Source organism: Carassius auratus, chromosome 19, assembly GCF_003368295.1.
Source record: "Carassius auratus strain Wakin chromosome 19, ASM336829v1, whole genome shotgun sequence".
Taxonomy (NCBI): Eukaryota; Metazoa; Chordata; class Actinopteri; order Cypriniformes; family Cyprinidae; genus Carassius; species Carassius auratus.
The window spans coordinates 29,156,305-29,182,519 of record NC_039261.1 but is presented as its reverse complement, the minus strand read 5'-3'; the positions used below and the strand labels follow the sequence as shown (position 1 = coordinate 29,182,519).

Here is a 26,215-nt window from a genome sequence, read left to right as displayed (position 1 = left end):
ACAACAAATATTTTAGCAGAATGCATATTTTATTCAGAATTATTGCGCCATTATTCTATTGTGCTCAGTTTATTCAGTGCATGCGCTCATTCACTCCTGACAGCAATGCATGACTTTCTAACATTTACAGATGAAAAAAAAAATACCTGTGACATGTCAGTTATAAACAGAGGAACACACAATGTGTCAAATGCGTTAAACAGCACAAATATTCGCTGTTTGCCATGGTGGACCGATCTGATCCTTTATTGACATTAAGGGCTGTTTAAAGGGGGGGTGAAATGCTATTTCATGCATACTGAGTTTTTTACACTGTTAAAGAGTTGGATGCCCATGCTAAACATGGACAAAGTTTAAAAAATTAAGTTGTACGTTTGAAGGAGTATTTTTGTTCCAAAAAAACCTCTTCCGGTTTGTCACAAGTTTCGGAAAGTTTTTTTCGAGTATGGCTCTGTGTGACGTTAGATGGAGCGGAAAAGTCACAAAAGAAGTGTGTTTTTGGTTGCCAGGGCAAGACAACCCTGCACAGATTACCAAAAGAGAAACAGCATTAAGGGACCAGTGGATGGAGTTTATTTTTACAGAGCATCAACGGAGTTGTGCAAGTGTTTTTGTTTGTTCCCTGCATTTCGGATTGCACATCGTTTATTTCTTAAGGATAATGCAGTCCCAACGGAAAAGGGTCACGATTGTGTGTTGGAACCACATGCGGTGAGTAAAACTGCTTTAAATATCTCTGTGTTGTTAACTTAGCTATCAGCGCTTAAGCACATCAAGTAAACAACATGCGATGTTGTCATCAAACTGCACTTTCCACATGTACAGCTTAAAAAAAATAAATAATAAAAAAAGAAGACATAAAGTGGAACTTAGTCATTTTCCAAAACCGCTAAGCAAATATATACAGTTTCAGTACATACCACATAGCATACCGCCTCTGCTCTTGTTAAATTTCAGCCTCTGGATCTGTGTCACAGCTTCCACATGCTCTCAACTCAAAAGCCTACTGGCGCTCGTGATTCTTTAGCTCCGCCCACACGTCACGCCTCTAGGCGCTCGTGTTTTTCCAGGAAAAATCGGTACAGACTATCTTTCTCTTATAAATATAATAAAAATAAAGACTTTTTGGAGTTATGAAGGATGCAGTACTACTCTATAGGTACTCAAGATTAACAGGATATTGAGTGAAAACGAGCATTTCACCCCCCCTTTAAGAGTAAGCGTGCACATCAAATTATCCCAAATCATTGTACCTGGATCGAATTAGTGAAATTGCGTGAACTTAAATAGATGTTTATGAAACCACTTTAGTCCTGATTTATTTGATAGGTTATTTGTCAGGTTTTGGACTTTAATCCCTGCTTTTCTTAGCATCTTCTATGAAACAGCCCCTAGGTTTGAATTTTGACCCACTCCTCTTTATACATCCTCTCTAAATCTTTAAGGTTTCTTGGCTGTCGTTTGGCAACTCAAAGTTTCAGCTCCCTCTACAGATTTTCTATATTGAGGTCTGGAGACCTTAATGTGCTTCTTCTTGCCCCACTCCTTAGTTGCCTTGGTGGTATGTTTCAGGTCATGCAGGTCGTGCTGGAAGACCCATCCATGAGCCATCTTCAGTGTTCTGGCTGAGGGAAGGAAGTTCTCATCCAATATCTTACAGTACATGGCCCCATGCATTTGCCCCTCAATGTGGCAAAGTTGTCCTGTACCCTCAGGAGAAAAACATGTACATGAACCTTATTGAGCAGGGGACCTTGCAGGTGCTGCATATTTCAGTCCATTGTGGTGTAGTGTGTTACGAGTGGTTTGCTTGGTGACTGTGGTCCCAACTGCCTTAAGATCATTATCAAGTTCCTTGATGGTCTTGTAGCCCAATCAAGTAGCCCAATCAAGCCTTGTGTAGATCTACAATCTTGTCTCTGACATCTTTTGAAAGCTCTCAGGTCTTGTCCATGCTTGGGGGAGAGGTTGGAATGGAAGTGGGCAAAGTTACAAAATCAGCAGGGGATCAAATAAATATTTCCACCACATTATAAATGTCCTTGTCACTTTTGATCAGTGTAATACACCCTTGGGGGGTCATGCAGGACTCTGGACCAATTGGAACCTACATCTTTAACCTGAGCACCACAGTATTTTATATATAGGTCACTTCTAGGCCACAACTCCTACTTGGGCTGAGGTTTACCAAAGTTTCTGTTTTCATATTCGTCTTCACTTGTGTTGGCCCTTGTCTGCAGCAAAGAGAAGGATACATCATATACACACATTAATTTATTATAAAACACTCTACTCAGTGCATGCAGTGCCGATACATAGATAATACGCAGTTCAATAATGAACCAATGTGCAAAATAGAAAAAAACTCAACCAAGATTATTTTTTGAATGAGAAAATGTGTTTTCTTGCAACAACATTTTAGCACATATTTGAGGGCAAAAGTTTAACTAACATTAGGATATGACAAATATGCTGACATTTTTTGGCATCTTTAATATTGTTTCTAATGAACTTTGATACTACAACTTGTGTCATCACAAAAATGAAATCAGGACAAATTTCTCCCCTCTATTTTGTAAGCACAAAGAAAAAAAAGTGCTCATGCAGCATGTCAGCAGAGCATCTAATGATCAGCACATCAGTGTTTAATATGCTTGCACAACTCTTGTTTTCTGAGAAACAATTTCGATCTACTTCCTGTCTCAGGAAATTGATAACCACTTGATAACCAGTCAGTTGATTTAACGGTTGATTGAATTATGTCATGGAAAAAAGTCTCAAAGCATCTAAACACAACTTACATGGAATATAACTGCTGTCTTCCAGAGAAAGAAGAAATGCAGCTGTGTTTAATGCATCTTTCAAAGTTTACTTGCATGCCAAGATGCACATGCAAGTTCAAATGTTGTTTGCATGAAGCATGTTGTTTTTCTGTGTAGTTTAACAAAGCTTTGAAAATTACAATATCTGGCATCCAGTGAATTTGTTTCATACAATTTAGATAATACATTTTCCACACCCTAGTCTGTGGTCTATAAATTTGGATGGAAGCAAAGTTTGTGCTATGATATTTATCTGTTATATCTCGGGTGATTTATGATGATATTATACTTTGTCTTTTTATCAGGCTGAAAAAAAAGAAGAAAAATATGCTTCTAAAATTAAGTAACAGTTATAATTCTAATGGCTTTATTTTATTTTTGAAACAAAAAATAGTTAAAACAAGTGTTAATTAATAAACATTACTGTAATATATTTGTGATTCTCTCATTTAAGTGGGTTTGGAATCTTCATTTTAAGTAAAATGTATGTATGATAAGAGTTAAATAAAAAGATGTGCTTTAAACTAGGTCAATAAACCTGGAGAAGTGCCAGACTAACCGCTTTGGAAAGCCTCATGAGCCCCTGTTGGTCAATGCTGTAACTACAGCATCAGGATACAAGTGTCTCTCTAATGGTGGTCATTTGAAATTAGTTGTTTAATCTGATTAACTATTTTTTAGAAGTAACATATAAAACACAATACTCTCTAGGAGGTCCTGTGTCAGCAAGGCTACTGCCAATGCTACCGGACAGCTTTACCCAGATATATCAAATAAATAGTTCAAATAAAAATTAGTGGAAAATATACTCACCCTCAGGCCATCCAAGATGAGTTTGTTTCTTAAGCAGCATGTTTGTAATAAACTAATCCATCATTAAGAAACTCCTTTTAATTCCTTAAAACCTCTTAATGATGAATTTCTTTCATTCAAACACATAGCTTTGCACTTTACAATATGTTAACTGATGGACTAGAGTTATGTGGATTATTGTGAAGTTTTTATTAGCTGTTAGACTGACGGCACCCATTCACTACAGATGATCCATTAGTGAGCGAGTGATTTAATGCTGATTTTCTCCAAATCTGTTCTGATGAAGATGCCTCATCCCCATGCCAAGTTTTTTTTGTGCTTTTAATTCTTTGTAATGTGAATGTATTTTTTTTATTTGGATTTTATTATTTTCATTAACTTTTTGCACTTTGCACTAAGGTTGATTTAAAATGTGCTTTATAAATTAAATTTGGGGAAAAAATTAAGTTGAAATGAATCTTCTTGCACTGAATTTTGTTTAAAAAACAGGCCGGACATCATGTTATGGATGTCAAACATCTAACCAACCTTTTGTATTTGACCAAATCCACTGCAGTAATGGGAATCAAGAAAAGCGTCAGAAGTCCACAAATAATGTATGGTGCAATGGAGCAACCTGAATCAGAAAGAGGAGAAAAAAGCCATAGCTCATTTCACGTCACTGTATTATGACACACACAGACAAATATTATGATATTTACTGGCATACCACTAAAAGATCACCCAAGGATATACATAACTCAAGTTCACATAAAACACATTTCTTTCCTCATTGCAGTTACAAATGGTCTGAGAATGAACATTTTGAAGGATAGCATGTTTACAGGCCTAGCTAGGCCTAATTGCCTAGTGATACTCTTACGAATGTATTTTGATGTGGTTCTAATGTAGTTTCCGATTTAATTGCTTGTTTAGATCAGGAATTGACTATCTGTCCAGTAACTGCCCCTTATGAAGCCACATCAACACTGCCACCAATTTTTCCAAACAGTCTGTCTACCATGAATCACCTTCATCATTAGTCAAGCCTAAATTAAATCACTGTACTAAAGTGATTATGGGTCAATGACACATAAAAGACGTCCAAGATGATGAAAAGAAAGCATACATTAAGCTCCTAGACATGTAAACAAGCAAACAAAACAAGTTTTGATTTGACTTCAAGGGGTGTGAGCAAATAAAAAGCATATTTTCTTATCTTTGAATTGAATACATAAGCGCGTACACACAGTAATTACCCCCCCCCCCCACCCCCGTTTCTACTCACTGGAATTCTCAATTGCTGCCATTATGGTTTGGCATGTTGTGTCTTGTTTGTGATATTGAGTAAAATTTTTGTCTAAAGCAGCTGCTTACTATGGAAGCCTGTTTCCGCTAACTACATAAAAAATAAAACAAGGTACTTGTGACTTTTTCTCAGGATGGTGTGATTTAAACTCGCAATTCAGTCTTTTTCTTAGAATTGTGTGAGATAAACTCGCAATTCATATCTCGCAATTCCATTGCGACTTACAATGCTTATAAGTCAAAATTAAGGTTATAAAGTCAGAATTGGGCTTCCACAGCTTACTAATAACAAAAAAAAAAAAAAGAAAGAAAGAAAAAAAAAAATGATTGCAGGGTCTCAAATGAATTGTGAATCCTTTAAATTTTTTAATTTTTTCTTTATTTTTGAAAGGGGACAGTGTACATTAATAAACATTAAAACAATGTAAATGTACCCGAGTTAGCTCAAAAGTGCTAATTTTCATCGGTAGTCCCCCTTGTCGGATGTATGCTTCATATGAGAAAGAGACTGTACATGTGAGTATTTTTAATTATTACATCAGATCCCTCAGTTTTTATCATGCTACACTACTAATGTTACTCGTTGAATGAAAGTAGCTTGTTAGCTTGCAAATTCGCCTGAGCTTTAGCTAACAGAAGGATATTAACTATTTATGTCCACAGATACAGGCCGTGGTGTTCCATAGATGTTGTAGACCTTGCAGACATACAGGCTCTGAACAGTACTTCTGGTTATCATTGTTAGAGTCTCTCCTTAATTCTGTAACTCTAGCTTTCCAGATCCACTGTCTCTGTCCCTCTCATAGCGCTGGACTGCAGGGTTAGCATCACTATGGAATCGCTATTTTTGTATGTAGCACCGAAGCTATTAGCCCTGCCTGGCCCGTTTAAAGCACTGGCCCGAAAGTGGAAAAGCAGCCAATGATTTAATGGTCTTCTGGACCATTGCCAAGTCAGCAGTCTTCCCCATTATTGAAGTTTCAAAAAACAAGAGATACATGGAATTTATACTTTAGGGATGGTCATTTAATGAAACTCAAATGTAAATATGCTAATATTCTATACTGGAATAAATATTCTAAGATTCTATGCTGGATATACTGGAATTTTGACTTTCATGAGCTGTACTGAACTTTTGAAATGTTTTACTTTACATGTAATGAATCTAGAAAAGAATACCCCCCCCCCCCCCAAAAAAAGAACTTTATAGATATGAAAAGATATATAGGCCTATGTGTTGGTGTGACACTGGAGCGCTATAAACCATAGCACGGTTATATTTGTAGCAATAGCTAACACAACATTGTATGTTTCAATATTATCTTCTTTTTTGGCAAAAATCATTAGAACATAAGTAAAGATCATGTTCAATTAAGATATTTTATAAATTTTCTACTGTAAATATATCATTTGGACAACATTAAAGGTGATTTTCTCAGTATTTAGAGTTTTTTTTGCACCCTTTTATTCTAGATTTTCAAAATGGTTGTATCTCGGCCAAATATTGTCCTATCCTAACAAACCATACATCAATGGAAAGCTTATTTTTAGCTCTCAGATGATGTATACATCTCAGTTTCAAAAGATTGACCTTTATGACTTTTGTCTTTATGACTTATGGTTTTGTGGTTTAGGTTCACATATTTGTAAAAGTTTATTTCGAAAATGAGTATTACAACATTGATTGACTGTTATGTATACTCCTTGCTCAAATGCGTACTTGAGAGGTCCAGGACCCTGAAGTATGAAGAAAAAATGGTCACCAAATCCAACAGGAAAGTTGTGAAACACAGTGGTGCAATTTTTGTTTAAGATGTTAACAATGAGAGTTCCTTTTAGTAGAGACAACCCTGTTCTTTTTAAACTAAGCACGTCTGGCCCCTCTGATGTTCTTTCCCAAGTTGCCTCAATAGATTTGTTCAGGGAAATTTCCCATTCATCACTGGTAGCACCTGCATACATAAAAAAACACACAATGAATTTCACCATACTTCACTTTAAAAAATGAATCATGGGTCTTGTAATTTTCATAAAAAAAATTAAGGTGATAATTAAAAATAATGTGTGGATTAAAGAAATTGTGATTCAGTGTTGTATAGAAAATAATGTGGACTTTTTACTTATAAAACCACTTACTTATAAAACCAAGAGATGCGTTTTCCTCATTTTGTTTTAGGAGACTTAAGCAGTTTTGGTGCTTGAATTGGGGACCTGATTAAACTAAAATAATTAAGGAAAGAAGGCTGCCTATTTAATTTAAGTGAATTAGCTCAATTTTGCAGTTTTATTTTAGAGGTGATTGTTAGTTTCCAGCATGCTTTGCATATGGTTGGATATGGAAAGTAAATTTTGAAATTAAATGCTACTTTATGTTTTTGAGTGAAGGGAGGCATCTATTAATGTTTAATGTTCAGTTACATTTGACATTTGTAAGAGTTTCTGTAACATCGAAGTTTCCATTGCACAGTGCAATCGTTACCACTGTGCAGAAGAGTAGAGCTTGTAGTTATGGATACTACTCTTGTAGTTATGGATACTACTCTTGTAGTACTACTCAAGGTACTCTAACCTTGTTTAATGAGCAGTAGCCTTGCTAGTGCTAGTGCAGTACTTTCCAGTACTTCTCAATATTTTCCTATTTGAGCTGATTGGCTGTATACAGTCTTGTAAATGTATAAAATAACAAAATACAAACAGATCTAATTTAAAATAACATACTTTTGAGAATAAACTTAAAATAAATGAGCACATTTCCCTAATTATATTAAATTTATTGTGCCATAGACTAAATAATTTAGGAATTTTTACTTAATTTATTTGGGTACATTTCACAAAAAAACAACAACCTTAAAATCTACTCAAACATGATATGTGTACCATAATTTTTTTAAGCAGATAGCATGTCATATTTTTTTACAGTGTTCCTCAGCTGATTAAGCGCAGCACATGTTTTGTAATTTGAAGTATTCAAATGATCTCATTAAGTATGTTTAAGTTTGCAGACATATAGCCTAAAAATCTGAACATTGGATAAAGCTAGGTTCAGAACATTTGTTTATTTTTGTTGATATATTGGAGTTCTGTAAGTTTTTAAACACTGCACATTTTCTATTAACATATGTTATCCTGCTTACAAATATATTGTTGCTGTGTTTTTATTATTAAATTTAAATTAAATTAATGCATTTAGCAGACCCTTTTTTTCAAAGCGACATACAGTGCACATTCAGGCTAACAGTTTTTACCTAACGTGTTCCCTGGGAATCGAATCCACAAACTTGCGCTGCTCTACCACTTGAGCCACAGAAACATTATACAATTATTATTATTATTATTATTAAATTAACAATTATAAAATATCAAATGCATTTTTGATTATTTTCCTGTTTGAATTGTTTTCTTGTACCGATATTTACTTGACATTTGAATTTAATCATTTTATTTAAATATGTATTATTATTGTATTAGTCTTCCTTACTAACTTTAATTACACATTTTTGTCAGTTGCGCTATTATTTCTTACATTTGACATTGCGTAAACTGCATAATTGACTATTATCATACCTTTTTTTTTTCTGATTGTCAGGTCACATATTCTTAAATGTTGTTCTGTAATGCTATATCTCAGCCGTAGGTGGCAGCACAGACCAACATTTAACAATGTCACTTTTTACATCTTAATTTAGACGAGTTCAAAAGATAAAACAATATAAACACTTGAAAACAAAACATCGCAATCGTTTTTCAGTGACCTGATACTAATAGTTCTAATGCCATAACAAATTGATTTTAGTGAATGTTAATAAGTATTAAATATAAACAATACTATTCACCCATTTATATCTAAGGTTAGAAACTACTTCAACTCATTTAAATTTGAACTGATATGTATTTAAAAACTTAATTCATGGGGGATTTGTAACTAGATGTAGGCAAAAACACAAAATATTGACAAAGAGAACCAGACATGCAAATGATATGCAAATATTGGTGCATACAGTGCTTACATGTGAAATATTGCACACATTTATTAAAATCATTATTATTATTAGTAGTAGTAGTAGCAGCAGTATTAGCATTTTTATTCTTTCAAAATTCAGAAAATAATATGATGTTTTCATGTACAGTTACAATGACTGCTTTATAGACAGGAATGTAATTAGATACATAATATACTTTAAACTATAAAATTTGCTAAAAATGTATTCACTTTTAGGCCATCCCAGATGTAGCTGATTGTGTTTCTTCATATAAACAGATGTGGAGAAATTCTACAGTTTATCACTTGCTCACCAATGGATCCTCTGAATGGGTGCCACCAGAACAGCTGATAAAACATCACTGTAATACACAAGTAATGTAAGTAACCCAGAAGTTTTGTGTTTGTGATAAATTCGTCATTAAAGGTGCACTAAGCAAATTTTGCCAAACTATGTTGATATTTGAAAGCATCAAAACGAACATGCCCACACCCCAACAAGACCTCGCCTCAGTTTTTTTTTTTTTTTTTTTTTTAAATCTCCCACATGTATGTACACAACCATGGCTATGATGATCGTGGAAACAAGTGAAGATGACACACAAGCATATTCAAACAAAAGCAGCACAGATAAGTTGTGAGAAACAAACTGAGAGATGCAAAATCAACATTACTCACCTATCAAGGAGGGTACTGAAAACAACGCAACCTCTGTGTCAGATTCAAGGCCTTCCACTGCTAGAAGGCTGCTCCAATATTTACACGGGTCTTACCTAATCATAACCCTTAATTTTAATGTTTTGTTTCTCTGATATTTTCCTCTTTTCTTATCTGCCATCTCTCTCTATCTATAGTCGATCTGCTAATATCCATCCTGTGAACTCAAATTAAACACTATCTTCTCTTTATCATTACAGGACACACCCCCTTACTGCTGATTGACTAAAATTGTGTTTTGAGACTCGGTCTGACACTGTGGTCAAAAATGTTTCTTCAAATATTGCTTAGTGCACCTTTAAGTAATTATTAACTTCAAACTGTTGCTTCTGGATAAAATACAATCCTTATCCATAACACGGATTCCTCCAGTGTAAAAGTCTGAATCAGGCGAGAAATATGCACAGATCAAGATCCATTTACAGTACAAGTGAAATCAATCCAAAACAGTAGTTCTAAAACAACTTGATGGTGAATTTTAATGTGGGAGGACAACAGGAGATGGGCTTTTTACAGAAGTAAAAAAAAAACATTATTATGGATTATGGAGTGGTAATTGGGTCAAAAGGGACAGTTTAGTCTGCACTGTTAGCCTTGTTGGCAGCATGCCGACATATCTTGCTGTTGCATTACTGAGTCCTGAGTTCAAATCCTAGCTTGAAAACCTTTTCCCAGTCCCGCCCCCTTCTCTCTCTCCTACTGTGCTTCCTGTCAGCTCTATGTCCTTCCAATAATAGGCAAAAAAATGCCAAAAATAAATCTTAAAAATAGAAGCGAGGGTTTAAAGTTAAAATGCTTTAATTATGCTTTTTTCCCCCTTACAAACAGTTTTCCTTTTCACAAGATGTTGTGTTGTGTGTTACTGTGATCCACCATTTGGTTTCCCATTCTGACGGCACCCATTTATTGCAGAGGATCCATTGGTGTGCAAGTGATTTAATGTTAAATTTCTCCAAATCTATTGCAATGAAGAAACAACCTCATCTACATTTTGGATGGCCTGAAGGTGAGAAATCCCTTTAACAATCCGTTTAACTTCCCCAGAGGCATAATGGAGAAAACACACATATGTATTTATTTTTGTGTGTTTGTTCATCGGTGTCTCCTCCCTCTTCCTGTTTGTCCTCTCCTTGTCCGTAAAGAAGACACTTAATGATCACATGACAAAAAAAAAGGGAGAAAAGAGTTCAGAGAGAAGGAGAGAACTGGAAATGATGTCAATGAACCCGTCACTTATTTATTTGTCTGTACACTGAACATGACCTAACACTCTTACTCTGTGTCTCTGCTGGACACATTCACAAATTATAATGCAGTGGTGTTTCCTCAAACACTGATTGTGTCAACTAGTTCTTTGAGCAAACTTCCACTAAGGTAAGAACACCCACAGCAATTCATTATCCAGTTAGTAATTTGCTATATTTTTTATTTTTATTTACTAAATTTCTTCCAATGCGATCGATGCTGTGCAATCATTTTATTCCATTTTTTGTGTTATATATACTACACATTTAATATGAGTTTTCAAATATAAGCTGTTAAATTGCCTTTCTCTGTCTTAAATTGTCATGCTTTTTTTGTGTTCTTCTTGTTCGTATGTACTATTGCTTTCTGTTTTAACATGAAAGGAGAAACACAACTAACTCTGATGCAAAGCAACAGTTTTTTATTTTTCAAGAAGTATCATTGGGTTTTCCATTGAGGAATTAATAACCTTCAATTAACTGTTTTCTTGCCAGGTTTGCACAACATATTTAGTGTGAGTAAATGCTAAATGTAATGGAAATACTACAATAAGATGTTCTGACCTTTCATGATTCAACAGACCAATTCAAAAGATATAACTCACATTAGCTTTGCTTTTAAACCAGTTTTATATGCTGCAACCTCTTAGTTGCTAGACAACTCATAGTTATCTTACTATACGGTGTCGCTCAAATACGAGCATGCGATGACACTTATGCTCACTAAATGGCAATGTACCAGAAAAATATTAGCTAACATTGAGTGAAACACACGCACAACACAAGTTTTATTAATTGCTGTCACAAATGTATGAATCAAGTGCATGAAGATTTTTCTGCAGCTGTGTGCCATTTATAAGCACTGGTTTCTTTACACTTCTCTATTTTGGTGAAGGTGAAAGGTTCAATATTTTCCCCCTTTTTCCAGACAGATATTTTGAAACAGACTCTGAGTAATAGCTGGGTGGCTTCTGTCATGTGAGAGCCCGATATGGCTCGATCAAACTATATTTAAAATATATATAAATATTTAAATTAAAATTTCAAGTGTAATTGATATTTTAATAACCACCCCATAAATACACAAGGAAATGGTCCAGGGTGAATAAGAGGAAGTGCATGTAAATGCTTATATTTTTGTGCTCGTATTTACTCATTTCTAGTATTGTAGTTCTTGGGAATTATTTTACACATTACAGATATCATTTTACCTGAATGCACTCCCTGGGAATTTAAACAGTGACCTTGCTAATCATTCCATCTGTGTATCATATAAAATGCTTAATTTGAGCAGACATACTGTATATAATTGTTATTTGTCTCTCAGAATGGCCACCATGCAGCCCCGCTCAGAAATCTCAACCAACCATGAGAAAATTAAAGTGGACATTGATGCCATTATGAATATTGTTACCATTGTCCTCTACACCATCACCATTATCTTCGGCATCACTGGGAACTCTGTGGTCATCTGGGTGGCTGGCAAGCGTCTGAAGCCCAGTGTGACTAACGTATGGCTGGTCAATTTAGCCATAGCGGACCTGATCTTCTGCCTTACCCGTATAACTTCGCTCCTCAAAAAGCTTTTCTATGACTACTGGCCTTTTGGACTCTTTCTCTGCAAGTTCAATGGTTTCTTCAAGTACGCCAACATGTTCTGCAGTGTTTTTCTTCTGGCCGTCATCAGTGTGGATCGAGTGCTCTGCGTCTGGTGTCCAGTGTTCACCAGAGAACGACGGACGTTATTTGCCGCTCGTGTGGTCAGTGTGGGAGTTTGGATTGTGGCGGTGATCTTTAGTTCACCGTACTTTGTGTACCGGCAGGTCTATCTTGGTGACAACAACTTGAGCAAGTGCTCACTGGAGGTCAGAACAACTTTGGAATGCATTTAAAAATAGGTTATCAAATAATTGTATTTACATTATAATATTGCATAGATCGAATTGTTTAATTATCGGTTATATATATGGGATTTATAGCCTTCTATAACCTAAATCATCAAGATGAGTCAATTTCAATTTTCATTTCAAATTTTTATGTGAACTGTCCATTTAAACATGAACTTTCTTTTACCATAGTAAATATGAAATAATTTGTCATCATTCAGAAATCTGATTTACTTTGTGCAGGTGAAAGAAGCATCAAAGGGTGACAATTCAGCAAAAAACGCCTTGTACAGCATTCGCTTCTCATGTGGATTCCTGTTGCCCTTCCTTGTCATCCTAACCTGCTACATTATAGCTGGCATTGGCATACGCCGAACAAGGTTTTCTGGAAAATCGAGGCCTCTCCGGATTCTCGCTGGACTGGTCTGTGCCTTTTTCTTATGTTGGGGCCCCTACCACTGCCTACTGCTGGCCAAGATGGTGGACAAGAAGAGCCAAGCTGTTAAAGTGGGCCTGCCTATTGCGAAGGGCTGTGCATATTTAAACAGCTGCATAAACCCGTTGCTGTACTTCTGCATGGGACTGGATGTTAGGCAACGCTTCAGACAAAGCATATCAGGGATTTATCGCAGAGCACTTATGGAGGAAGGCCACACTGTGCAGTCCCAGGAAGGCACTGCAGAAGAAAGCTGTAATTCTATTCCAAAGACTGCAGGGATCATTCGAGAGAAACCTGAGGACATGACCAAAGTTTAAAAGAGATAGATTTTAATGTCATTTTTGCTTTTTTAGTAGTGGGGAAATATTTCGGGGAGGTTGATATGTAAACACTGATCAAATCCAAATGTGAAAAATCTATCTCTCTTTTCTTTCTGACAATTTTACTACCAGACTGTCTTTAAAATAATCTTGATATTTAAGAACTTATCTGAGGAAGACATAGAATAATAGTGAAATCAACATGTATATATTTGTGAGTGATGTAACATCTCCAGAGTAAGGAAAAGGCTAAAAAAAAAAAAAAAAAAAAAATTCCCCCCGGACTCCTCACACCCACGCCACTCTCTTCTTCAAACTGTTTCCCTCTGCTCCGCGCACAGCACACAGCACTGACCACCAGAACAGCTAGCACAAAAACTGTTTTTCTCACAGGCTATATTCAGCCTGAACAATTCATCTTTCAGAATTTTACATTGTCAATCACAACTAACATAGTTATCTGAGATATTATGTTAAACTGCACATTTTGTAACTAACATATCTGCACACTTATAACATAGCTGTACATTTATCTAAACAATTACATTTTTCCCTATACTTCTATTTCTGTATGTAGTACTTTTTTATACATTACTGTTATATTACATTCCCACTGTGTTATTCCTATGTACTGTATGTCTGCACTACGTAAATACTTTCTTCTACACTGGAAGCTCCTGTCGTCAAGTCAAATTCCTTGTGTGTGTAAACATACTTGATAATAAAGCTCTTCTGATTCTGATTCTGAGTGTAATTTTGACACTTTAGTAAAGCGAAATAATACATGCTTTTGTACATTATAAACTTTAGAATTGAAAGCAATGATTTTCACAAGTCTGTTTCTGTGACCTCTTAGCATTAATATGTAAACCGCAGTTTAGCGGCTATATTTCCTTGCTCAAAAGCCACTAAACTGTGGTCAGGTTCACAAGCGATTCTAGGACTTTCATTTTAGGGTATAATGAGGGTATAACACACACACACACACACACACACACACACACACATATATATATATATATATATATATATATAAATATTTGACTAATAGTAGTAATGGTACGCTAAATGGATATATCAAACCCAATATTCCACTGTACTGCATAGGTATAACATATAACTGAATAAACCAAATACAAGTCTTCATGATCACACACACCTGTTTACTGTACACACCCAGAATGTTACTGTTTGCATTTATAGTACAACCCTTTTACCTTAGCTCAAGTATGCAAACATTGCAAAATGCACTGGCTATTGTATTACGTTCAGTAAAATTTTCAAACGAAAATGGCAACATGATTGCTTTATAAAGTGTGTGTTCATATGTGCTTCATTTTTACTGGAGAAAAAAGCTGTGGTGTGATGAGAGATAAACGCAGCGGAAATTCAAAGTCTGACAACATTTTCATATGTCTGCATTAGCTCCATTTTTGACGGAATGATGTGTCATTTGAATATCGATTCTGATTGGTCGGTATAGAAATTAAAGGTGTATATATGGCATATTGTGAAAAACTTGAACTACTGCGCATGAAGAAAGATGTACCTTTGTATTATACAGAGCATTTTATGAAGCAGTTTATTTTGGTCCTCTTGATTATTATTATTATTATTATATTATTTTCTTTTTTGTCTGAAAACATCTTAAAAGCCAAATTTAATGTGAAAAGAAAATAATAATACAAAACCTGAACTTATTTATTTTCCTGTCTGTGGTTTGGTAATATAAAGTTTCCTACTTTTGAGCTCCGGCTGCCTCTTCTGTGTGATTATTTGTGATTGATTGATTGATTTATTTATTTTTGCATACAAGTGCTATGGGTTTTAAAACTTTATAGAGGTTTTATTCTTGTGTGTTTTTTATTTTAAGATGTTTCTGTTCTATATTCCTTTTCCTGTCTGCTTGAATGATCCGATTGCAGCCTAATGTTAGAAAATTTCCTTTTAAATATTATCTCATATGCCACCAGGGTTCTGCTTTTTGGGATGCAAAACTGCAAAAGATGTCAACCACTTTCTTTTTTTGTAACAAGCATAAATGGATTCTGAGAAAGTAGCTGAAGGTGTGGTGACAGTTTTAATGGGTGGTGAAGGGGAAGTGAAAAAGTGTCACATCAGTCAGAATGTTTATAACATGAATCCATTTTTCCATTTTCTTCTGAGGTGTCTGTACTATTGTTAATAGTGATATGATGATATCAAGCTGCATCACAAGCAATGTGTTTTTGCCATTGACTTGCGGTTTGTTAGACAGGTGTAAAGTTGTTTCGGGCCCAAAAATAGGTCGCTGGTCTGTTTTAGAAGTAAAATGCAGATTTTATGTTAAGCAGTTAGCAACATGGTTGTGCATGAGATATATCACCAGTCTTAAAAACCATACAAATCTGATACAGACTGTTAACGAGCTTGTAAATCTAAGTTATTTTCTTTATGCAAAGTCTGGGCCTTAATGTTACTGGGAGCTTCACATTACACTTTGAACTACATTCCTGTTTAAGCCAGTATTTATTTTAATTGGCTTGATTACATTCAGTAAGTTTGACTAATTGTATTAATTTCATAATTCTTTGTAATTATAAAGCCCTTTCATCTGAAACAGCACTGTGTAGTGAAACCGAAATACAACTATCAGAAACTCCCTGACAGAAAGTAAAAATGCTCACAGGAAGAAAGAACTTCTGTTTAAGCTTTTTTTGCCCTTTGCTGTTGTTTCTTGCATAATATTTCCCTTTGTCCTTCCTTATTTATTTTTTTTAATAGCAATTTTAGAACACTTTTTTTGTATTTGGTAATAAGTATTTGTACTTTAATATCCTATAATAATTACTTATTAAATTGATACAAATGTTTGAATAATTGTTATAAAAATTTATAAAATGTAATTTTTTTATTGCTATTTTTTCAGTTAAAAAAATAAATAAAATAAATAAATATATATATATATATATATATATATATATATATATATATATATATATATATATATATATATATATATATAATTTTTCTATAATCTGTAGAAGTAAGCCACAGAAAATAAAAAACACTGGTGCATGAAGATGAGACTCAGCTATTTATATATTAGCAGCAAATGTTCCTGGCTATCTTTTATTCACATTGAAAGTAGCCTTCTGTGAAAGTCTGAAGAGGAAGTGAATTTTCACAACTGAGTGGTGTGTGGACATTTTAGTTTTTGCACTTGCATTTAGTCAACCACCCAAAACCCAAAATAAATACACAATATACAATTGATAAACATTGGGAATTTAAAAAAAAAAAAATTTAATAAAGAGATTTTTAAAAGAAGAAGAGAATCAAAGAAGAAATTTAACCAAGCATTGGTATGTGCTAATTATCAAGTATTTCTATATTAATATAGATATTATGAATTGCATTATGAATTAACTTTTCATATATTCATTTATTATTTGCTCATTTATTCATTTACTCTTAACCTACATTATTTATTTATTCTGTATTACTCAACTGTGTGTGTGTGTCATGTATACGTGATGAAGTCCAAGTCTTTCTTCTTTAGCGTGTGTGTGTATTTGGTCAAGATTGAGACAGAGGTACTTTCTTGGGCCCCTGGTCATTTCTGCAAAGTTCTCTTTAAATATTTTTGCTTGGAAACCACATCTAAGCCTGAAGGTGTAATTATTCTTGATCCAGATATATCAGGAGATCGGAGCTCATCTAGCTCATTGTGCTTATCTTCTAAATGTGTTAAAACCCACAACTGGATGCTTTGCAGACTTACAGCAGTAGAGATGTGCAGTGTAAATAATAAGTTTATAATACCATATGTCACCTGATTAAGCCCAAGGGTAGAGGGCCCTTTTTGCCTATAGCTAAGTTTGACCAAGCACTTATCAAATCTTGCTGAAGGTATAAGAAAGGAATGGACTTCCTGACTTAACCTAAAAAAAAAATTAAGCTAAGTGGTTGCAAACTATTTAGATAACCTATTTAGACTGCAACCACTTACCTTAAAAAATGTAGTAAACTCAATGAATAATTTCTTTTTCAGTGTAGGAGCTTTTGTATACTTTTACACGTCTCTTCGCTTCTACTTCTCCTTTCCTTCTTTCGCATGGTGCATTACATAGTAGGTGCCTAGCACATCCTATTGATTGTTTTTTTCTTTCTTTTTTTAAGGGTGTCAACTATATTCATGAAAGATATAGCACCTTTTTTTTTTATTTACTTTTTATTCCACAAATCTCTTAACCACCATCTCTGGCACAGCTGATAAGCATGAAGAACTGAAAGCTGGGGTCAGATTTCCCAACAAGCATGTGCACGCACATCCACAAACACTGGCTATTTCTGTCTTTTATATCCTGGAATAAATGAACCCTGGAAAATATCATTTGTTAGATTAGTCATTATTCTTACTTGGGCAAAGATACAAACATGCCCACACATGGAGACTGTTTACCTCCAGCATTAATCACTTGTATCACCCTTGACCACAAGCTTGCACTTGCTTTGTATAATCATGCAAAAATAAATTTAAAGACAGAACTGTGGAAAAAAATGAAGCTGTAAACTATCGAGCAAAGAAAAAAAAAACATAAAACCAGTCATCAAACTAATAAGCAAATTCACCAACATTTCCACCAGAACGTATTTTGAAATGTGATGATAAACCACTGGCAATGGAACAAGTGATTGTTCATTCAAATGCATGGCACAAAACAAAAAGTTGTGCATCTCCACCACCAGAGGGCATTGGTTAGGGGAGACTTCACTTCACACTTTCTCAGCTTAGTCTTTATTCCACATATGACAAAGTAAATCCCTGTGGTAGACACAGCAGATTTTAGAAGAGAAAAATTCATTTTGATGTAAAAACAAACAAACAAACTAACAAACAATCAGAGTGGTGTCTCTAAATGATCAAGTGTTCAAGTTCAGTTTGATTATGTCCAATTAGGTTTGACATTAACACACATGCATGTTATTCAGTTTTATTATTATGTTGCTAATGTATCACATACACAGAAACATACACCAATTATGTTTAAAAGTCAGTGTTAAAAAGCTTTCAAAGTCCTTTTTTCATAGTCCTTGTTGCATAATGTTACATTTCACCTTGCGGGATATTATGATTTTACATCTCACCCCAGGGTATGTTACATCTAACTCTCAGACTGTTGGGTGAAGTACATTTCACTCCTTGGGTTTGAAACTAAACCATGCATTTCTGTTTGTGCTACAAAGATAACAGCTATGCCATTTAATAGCAGATACTAGTTTGAATTGCATGTTGAATGCTCTGGCTTAAAAGAACTTCAAGATACAAACAGAAATGTCAAAAATGTTACAACCATCCCTGGTCTCTCTCTTATTTTATCATAATCACTGCGACATCTTGACTGTGTGTCTCCTGACAGTTCTGAGTAATTTTATTTGTAATTTGTATTATTATGTAGATTTTTATTATTATTATTTTATCTATTTATTTACTTTAATAGTGTGACGATATATGTCCACTTTTTCCTGGACACACTTTTAAAAACAAAGGTGCTTAAAAGGTTCTTCACGGCGATGACATAAAAGAACCATTTTTGGTTCCACAAAGAGCCATCTTTTTCTTACCTTTTTAGAATCTGAAGAACCTTCTTTTGCCACAAAGAACCTTTTGTGAAATAGAAAGGTTCTTCAGATGATAAAGGTTTTTTATGGAACCATTTAGACAAAAAGGTCCTTATGGCATCGTGAAGCATCTTTTTTCTTTTTTTTTGCAGGTAAGGGAAAGGGGAAATTTTGGTTTGCTATGGAAAACTGTAGTCTAGCTAGAATGAACAACCAAAATACAAGAAATGGTTAACTTAGCAAGCTAATCACAACTCTTTATTCTTTACCAATAATATAATATATCTATATGATAGGCATATTTTAAAACAATATCAATCCCCATAGAATGTTGTTGTCAATGAAAACGAGATGTCATAGGGTCCCTATTAATGCTATTACCATTGTATCCTTCAAGTCTTTGAGCAGATGAGATCGATATTCGAAGATAGCAGAGACAAAGAGAAGCAGCCGCAGAAGATTGGCAGGCCAGCTGATTCTGAGGGAACCGGTGTGATTGAGGTCAGTAATGGTCTATGTCCAGTGCTTTAAGTGGGCCAGTACGCACAGGTACTCAGTACCGCCACTTCCAAATATAGCTTTTGAGCAGGTGTGTGAAACACGCACACTCAGCTCGGTAAAAATACAAATACAGAGAACAAAACTTAATATGCTCTCCTGGCTTCAGACTCTTGAGTACTAAGAGAACACGGTCAGAATCAGATGACTCGCTCGCTGTCACCCCACTAAGCCAGAATGATATCGCTGCAGGTCAGACGCAAGCTAATGAAGTAATGCAGTAGCTCTTTCTAAGGGTATTTTTTCAAAAGCCTTTTGCACATTATATTTATGTTCAGTAGCTCTTTCTGGCTCAAGCAAATCCACAAACTAATAAAAGGATTTATTCTTTCTTATAACGTCTGTTGACTGCTGTATATAAAACCCCTTCAATATAGTTGTTTTTACCTCAGGGGATGGGGGGAGTCATAAAGATTATTATGGTTAGGTATATTCTGACTAGGACTGAGACGCTTATAATCATGAATAAACACATCCAAAATAAAAGTTTGTATTTACATGATAAATGTGTGTGTACTCTCACTGTGTATAATAATAATAATAATAATAATAATAATAATAATAATATATATATATATATATATATATATATATATATATATATATATATATATATATATATATATATATATATATATATATATATAGACACACACACACACACACATGCTTGTATGTGAGTGCAAAGATTTTGCAAACGCAAGTTACAAATACCCCCTCTGCTCTGTGGCTGCAGTGGAGTCATTCAGATTCCTGGGAACCACCATCTCTCAGGACCTGAAGTGGGACAATCACATTTACTCCAATTGAAACAACAACAACAACAAAGGTTGTATTTCGTTCGGCAATTGAGGAAGTTTAACGTGCCAGAGGAGCTGTTAAAACATTTCTACTCAGCCGTCATCAAGTCTGTCCTGTAGAGAAGTGAAAGTGACATACAGCCAAGTATAGTGACCCATACTCAGAATTCATGCTCTGCGTTTAACCCGTCCAAAGTGCACACACACACACACACGGAGCAGTGGGCAGCCATTTATGCTGCGGCCCCTGGGGAGCAATTGGGGGTTCAATGTCTTGCTCAGGAGCACCTCAGTCGAGGTATTGAGGGTGGAGAGAGTGCTGTACATACTCTGCCCCCCACCTACAATTCCTGCCGGCTTGAGACTCAAACTCACAACCTTTGGATTATGAGTCAGACTCTCTAAACATTAGGCAATGTCTTCTCTGTGCCCTTCAATAATTGTCTGGTTTGGTTCAACTACAAAATCAGATATCAGAAGTCTACAGAGAAAAGTTTGGACTGCTAAAAGGATTATTCTAGTGTGAGGAAAAGGGCTCAGAAAATAACTCTGGATCCCTTACATCAAAAATCAAGAGACTGAGCAGAGGATCACCTAGGACGTAGAGCTGAACCCGTCAGACCAGGTGCGAGAGCCAGGGACAGTGCCATCCACGAATGAGAAATCTGCATTTGGTGGGAGCGCAGAGAAAAGCTGAGTATGAGGGGGAGCTGAGTATGGTGTGGCGAAGTTGCCAAAACGAAGAGGAGAGGGCTCCAGTCCCCCTCTCCAGAGTGCCCACCAGTGCCTGCTATTAGAAAGCACCCTCAATTGTCTGCTCCTCCAGAGTGCCATCCTGTTCTTGGGTTCATCCCAGAGGGACCCCCTATCCAGAGTTTATTCCTGAATGGCCGGAGGCTCACAAATGCTCACCTTCCCACTCGCTCCTGCTTTCTACATATTTGTCATCTGACAGCCCCTCTGCTCGCCCTCAGCCCACTATCATTATGGGGCGAGCTCTGCAGGTCTGCCATCCTCCAGTGTCACCATGGCTGGAGAATCCCTCACCTCTGCCTCCAGTCTCTTCAGCCTGGACTCTGCCTCGGCCCGTAGACCCAGCGGCTCCACCTCGGCTCCTAGCTCCCTCTTGTCCCTCCAGTTCCGCCTTGGTCGGACATCGACCCGCCATCGCCTCAGGACTCCGCTTCTCTGGCTGCACCTTGTAGCTCCATTACACTGGCTCCATTGGGCTCCTTCCTCTTGCTGGATCATCTTCAGTTGCTCCACCACAGATCTCCACCTCCGCTTTGGTCGCCAGAGCCCACGGTTCAACCCTGCCCCTCGGATCCTCGGCATCCCCCTGGCTTGTTTGCTCTCCATCTCTACCTCAGGCTCCTCCACCACCTGCTCCAGCCCCCATTGGTCGGCCTCCTGGAGTCGGTGGCCATTCCTCCTCCATGGCTTCTCCTTCAGTCAGCTCCCCCTCTACATTATGACTGTGGTCTGGTCCAGGCTATTCCTGCTCCAAGCTCCTCCTGGCTCCTCTCTGGTTCCTCTCTCCATCGTCTCCTCCCTGGACTGTCTGCAAGCCCCCTCCTGGACATGGATCCTCTTTCTGTGCATCCTCCTTAGTCCACCATCCTCCTTAGTCCCCCCCCCCCCCCCCCCCCATTGTTCTACTTTGTTAATTAATGTAACTGTCATCCAATGCACCCATATGTCCCCAATCATATCCTGTATTTAAGTCCCCGTCTGTGCAGTCTGTCTCTCTCAGGTCTACTAATGTACGTGTGTTTGCTCAAGCTCCCTTTGCGTGGATTTCCCCTGTGTTCCTAGGATTAAAAACTGTTTACATTTCCTCATGCCTCCTGCATGCTCCTTCCTACAGTGTACCATGACAATAGGGACAATAGGGAATCAGTACTTTAAAAATACATTAATATCCTACCTAATGTGTACTTTTAAGAACCTTTTAATAGAGTACTGCCCCAGGAATAGTTTTTCTAATTCTGCTAAAAACATTAAATTCCTCAAGCACACAGAGATTTTTCTTACTGTTAAATATATAGCACAGACTTTAAAAATGTATATGGTTTTGTGATTTCTCTGTACACAGAAACCTGCAGAATTTGATGTGTAGACAAAATATGCACGTCTCCTCCCTCTTCCTGCCTGTCTTCCTTTGTTGCTAAAGAGCACACTTTACAATGACTGAGCAAAAGAAAAAGTTAGAAAACTTGTTCAGCATAAAATAACTGAATAGCTGATAGCATTTAAAACTCAAACATAGCCTTGTGCTGAACATATTGACAAGGGATTTTGCAATGCTGTTTATCCTGAGACCTTTAGTTTGGGCTGATCATTGCAAAAACGCCTATTGACACTTTGTGCAGGTAAGAACTTAATTCATCACCAGATATAGTTAACCATATTGAAAGACCTTTTACAATACAGGATTAAGGACAAGGATTAAATCATATATATTTGTTGCATGAATAATATATAAAATATTAATGTTTGAATGAAAAATATTAAATAAGTTTTTAATAATACATTTAATTTTAAATAAAATTAAATATAAATAAAATACATTGATTATTTTGTAAATATATGGGGTGAATGAAATCCTAAATTATCCTAAAAAAATAATAAAAACAAGTTTTAATGGTTACCAATGATTTAGCAGGGAAATTCTAAATCTATAGCTGAAATAAATGTTGCTATTATGACTTCTACGTAACTGATATCAGTTTAATAACCTGTCTCCGCTTGGTTGAAATACAATTCTCATCATATTTATTTAATTGTGAGATGAAGCTTGTGAGACTAGCATGGCAATCTGATGTACAGATTGTGTAGACAGATAAAAGTTGAGGGAAAGTTGCTGTGGACCTACAGACGAAAAAATGAAAATGTACCTTCTAATGATTTATCTCTTGCTTGTAGAATGACCTCCAATATAACGCTTTCCCTTCAATCCAACTCCAAAACCTCAGTGTACCATGAGACAACGACATTGGACATTGTCTTCTACACCATCATTGTTCTCCTCGGAACCACCGGGAACTCTGTGGTCATCTGGGTGGCTGGCTTGCGCATGAAACCCACCGTTACAAACGTTTGGCTGGTCAATCTCGCTGTAGCAGACCTGATCTTCTGCTTGACGCGAGCTATTTCTCTCACCAAAAAGCTTTTCTATGACCACTGGCCTTTTGGAGTTTTTCTCTGCAAGTTTAATGGTTTCTTCAAGTACGCCAACATGTTCTGCAGTGTTTTTCTTCTGGCCGTCATCAGTGTGGATCGAGCGCTCTGCGTCTGGTGTCCAGTGTTCACCAGAAAACGACGGACGTTATGTGCCGCTCGTGTGGTCAGTTTGGGAGTTTGGATTGTGGCGTTGATGTTCAGCTCACCATACTTTGTGTACCGGCAGGTCCTCCCCGACAAGAAAAACTTGAGCTACTGCTCATTCAAGGTCAGAATGGTTTTACAGATTACTGCATGCACAACCTTTCAATACATTGCATGAAGACTGTATTCAGAATTATGTATTTATAATTTCATTACCAGGAGGAAGGAGCAGCAGAGGGTGGGATTTCAGCAAAGTATGTCTACTACTGCATTCGTTTCATCTGTGGATTCTTGTTGCCCTTCCTGGTCATCCTTATCTGTTACATACTAGCTGCTGTTAGGATATGCAGAATGCGGCTCTCTGGAAAATCGAGGCCTCTTCGGATTCTTGCTGTATTGGTCTGTGCCTTTTTCTTATGTTGGGCTCCATACCACTTTCTAGGGCTGGTCAAGTTGATGAACAAAGACCACAAGGCAGTGAAAGAAGGATGGACTATGGCTTCAAACTTAGCTTATTTCAACAGCTGTGTGAACCCAGTTCTGTATTTCTGCATGGGACTGGATGTTAGTCGGCGCTGCAACCAAAGCCTGTCTGGGATTTTTCACAGAGCACTTATGGAGGAAGACCAAAGTCTCTCACAGCAAAGCACTAGAGAAGAAAGCTTAAATTTCAATCCTGCAAACACTGAGTTAGTCACTAAAGCTGAAGAGATTAATATCTAGATTTATATCTAACAAAATGTAAAGTTAATGCTTGAATATGTAGATGGAGCCTTTATGAAAAATTGCAAAATACTAGTAACTTGTAATATATGTCATGTTTTTTATACAAATGTTTATGTGTCAATCGTACGTTTTTATGATCAGCTATATTTGCTAATTTTAATGTTAATGTTAATTTGTTTATAAACAGGATGACATTGGCCGGAAGAGAAAACGGAAACTTCTTGTAGCCTTTAATGGGGTAAAGGGCAGGATTGCAGGTTTTTAGACCAGGATTGCATTTGCATTACGACTAGGGTTAATTTTATTGTTTATTTTATTCCTGTAATATTTTCCTTTGCAATAAATACACAGTGTATGAAAAAAGGTGTCTGATGCACTATTCATCAGAAAAAAAAATCAAGGATTTCAATAGTTCAGTAGTTACATTTTTTATATCTTCTGTGGTTAAATAGTGAATCGAAAAAACCTTAAAACTTTAACTCTTAATGGCATTACTGAGCACACTTTTTGCAGTGATACTGTAAAATTAAAGGTTGAGCAATATTGCAAAATAACAAAGTGAACAGGTACTACATTGCTCAGAAGTGAGACTGCAATATTTCACTGAAAATTCTGTGATTCTGATTATATTTAGAAAATGTTTTATATCAATTTGCATAGTTACCTAACTACTGATATAAGTTTGCAAGTAGTCAAGTGATTTAAATATGATTTCTCTGCAGTTTTGAACGAGTTGCCTACCAAATAAACTATGTCATAAAAAGCTGTCTTAAAAGTTAACCTCTTAAAAACATTAATTGTGCATAGTAGCTAAGGAAGAGATGATTAAATGAATGATTAAGTTACCAGGAATTTAGATTACAAGTTAGCAAAATGAGCTCAAAAGACATGAGCGAACATAATCATACAGAATCTGATATGTTACTATCTGAAGCTTCTAGTAAAAATTAGACGAGTAGACTAATTTGAAAATATTTACATACATTAAGATATCTGAATCGTTGACTAATTAAAATAATCTTTACATAGCTGTTGCCTACATTTTCCTTAAAAACTGTATTTTTATTAAAGGTTTACCTGAACATTCCAGAGACTATCTTGTTGTTACATTTTGAGACTATCTTGTAGTGTATTTTTGTGACTTGAACAAACAATATAAATACATGAATAATATATGAATTTCCAAAACCACACTTCACTTACATCATTTGTGTTTACGTAAACAAGCAAAGATCTTCACTTTTGTGCAAGTCTCCTCCCCAGATCCATTACACTGAAAAGGGGAGAAGAGAGCAAATTCAATTCGATTTATTTATCAGCAGAGCATAATGATCTTATAATAGTATAACTCAGCTGTTGACTCAATCACAAAGGATCATCCAGTGTTGTTTTTCTTCAAGACTGATGGTTTACTCTGATTTTGGAAAAACGCCGATTTGTACAGGTAAGAATAACAACATCATCTACATCTATAATTCTGTATAGGTTTTGCTATTGCTTTGCAGCCAGTGCAATAAATGTTGTAAGTATCTGAATACACATGTGACATAACGAGTGTTAGTAAAAAAAAAAAAAAAAAAAAAAAATGAGCTCAACAAAAAAATTTCTTTCACCTGAAACACATTTCGGTTGCATCTTCTTGCAAAAATATTAAAATTTTGATCTCATTGAGCATTCAAGAATTTTTTAAGAA

General features: G+C 35.9%; 2 protein-coding genes across 2 annotated transcripts; both read left to right on the top strand.

The window, feature by feature from the left end:
* Window positions 1–10,790: 10,790 nt before the first annotated feature.
* LOC113120154 (C3a anaphylatoxin chemotactic receptor-like) lies at window positions 10,791–14,249 on the top strand. Its single transcript, XM_026290096.1, has 3 exons — window positions 10,791–10,992; window positions 12,190–12,727; window positions 12,992–14,249. The coding sequence occupies exons 2-3, from the start codon at window positions 12,191–12,193 to the stop codon at window positions 13,502–13,504; spliced, it is 1,050 nt and encodes a 349-aa protein (XP_026145881.1). The 5' UTR covers window positions 10,791–10,992; window position 12,190; the 3' UTR covers window positions 13,505–14,249.
* An 8,394-nt stretch (window positions 14,250–22,643) lies between these two features.
* Window positions 22,644–24,861, top strand: LOC113120308 (formyl peptide receptor-related sequence 4-like). The gene is made up of 3 exons (XM_026290209.1): window positions 22,644–22,841; window positions 23,395–23,920; window positions 24,016–24,861. Exons 2-3 carry the CDS (start codon window positions 23,396–23,398, stop codon window positions 24,517–24,519), a joined length of 1,029 nt encoding a protein of 342 aa, XP_026145994.1. The 5' UTR covers window positions 22,644–22,841; window position 23,395; the 3' UTR covers window positions 24,520–24,861.
* The last annotated feature ends 1,354 nt before the right edge of the window (window positions 24,862–26,215 follow it).

Bases quoted from the DNA above. Each gene is read 5' to 3' on its own strand.
- LOC113120154 (XM_026290096.1), top strand. From the start codon at position 12,191: ATGGCCACCATGCAGCCCCGCTCAGAAATCTCAACCAACCATGAGAAA. The intron at 12,728-12,991 runs GTCAGAACAACT...TACTTTGTGCAG, and splicing joins TGAGCAAGTGCTCACTGGAG to GTGAAAGAAGCATCAAAGGG.
- LOC113120308 (XM_026290209.1), top strand. From the start codon at position 23,396: ATGACCTCCAATATAACGCTTTCCCTTCAATCCAACTCCAAAACCTCA. The intron at 23,921-24,015 runs GTCAGAATGGTT...TTTCATTACCAG, and splicing joins TGAGCTACTGCTCATTCAAG to GAGGAAGGAGCAGCAGAGGG.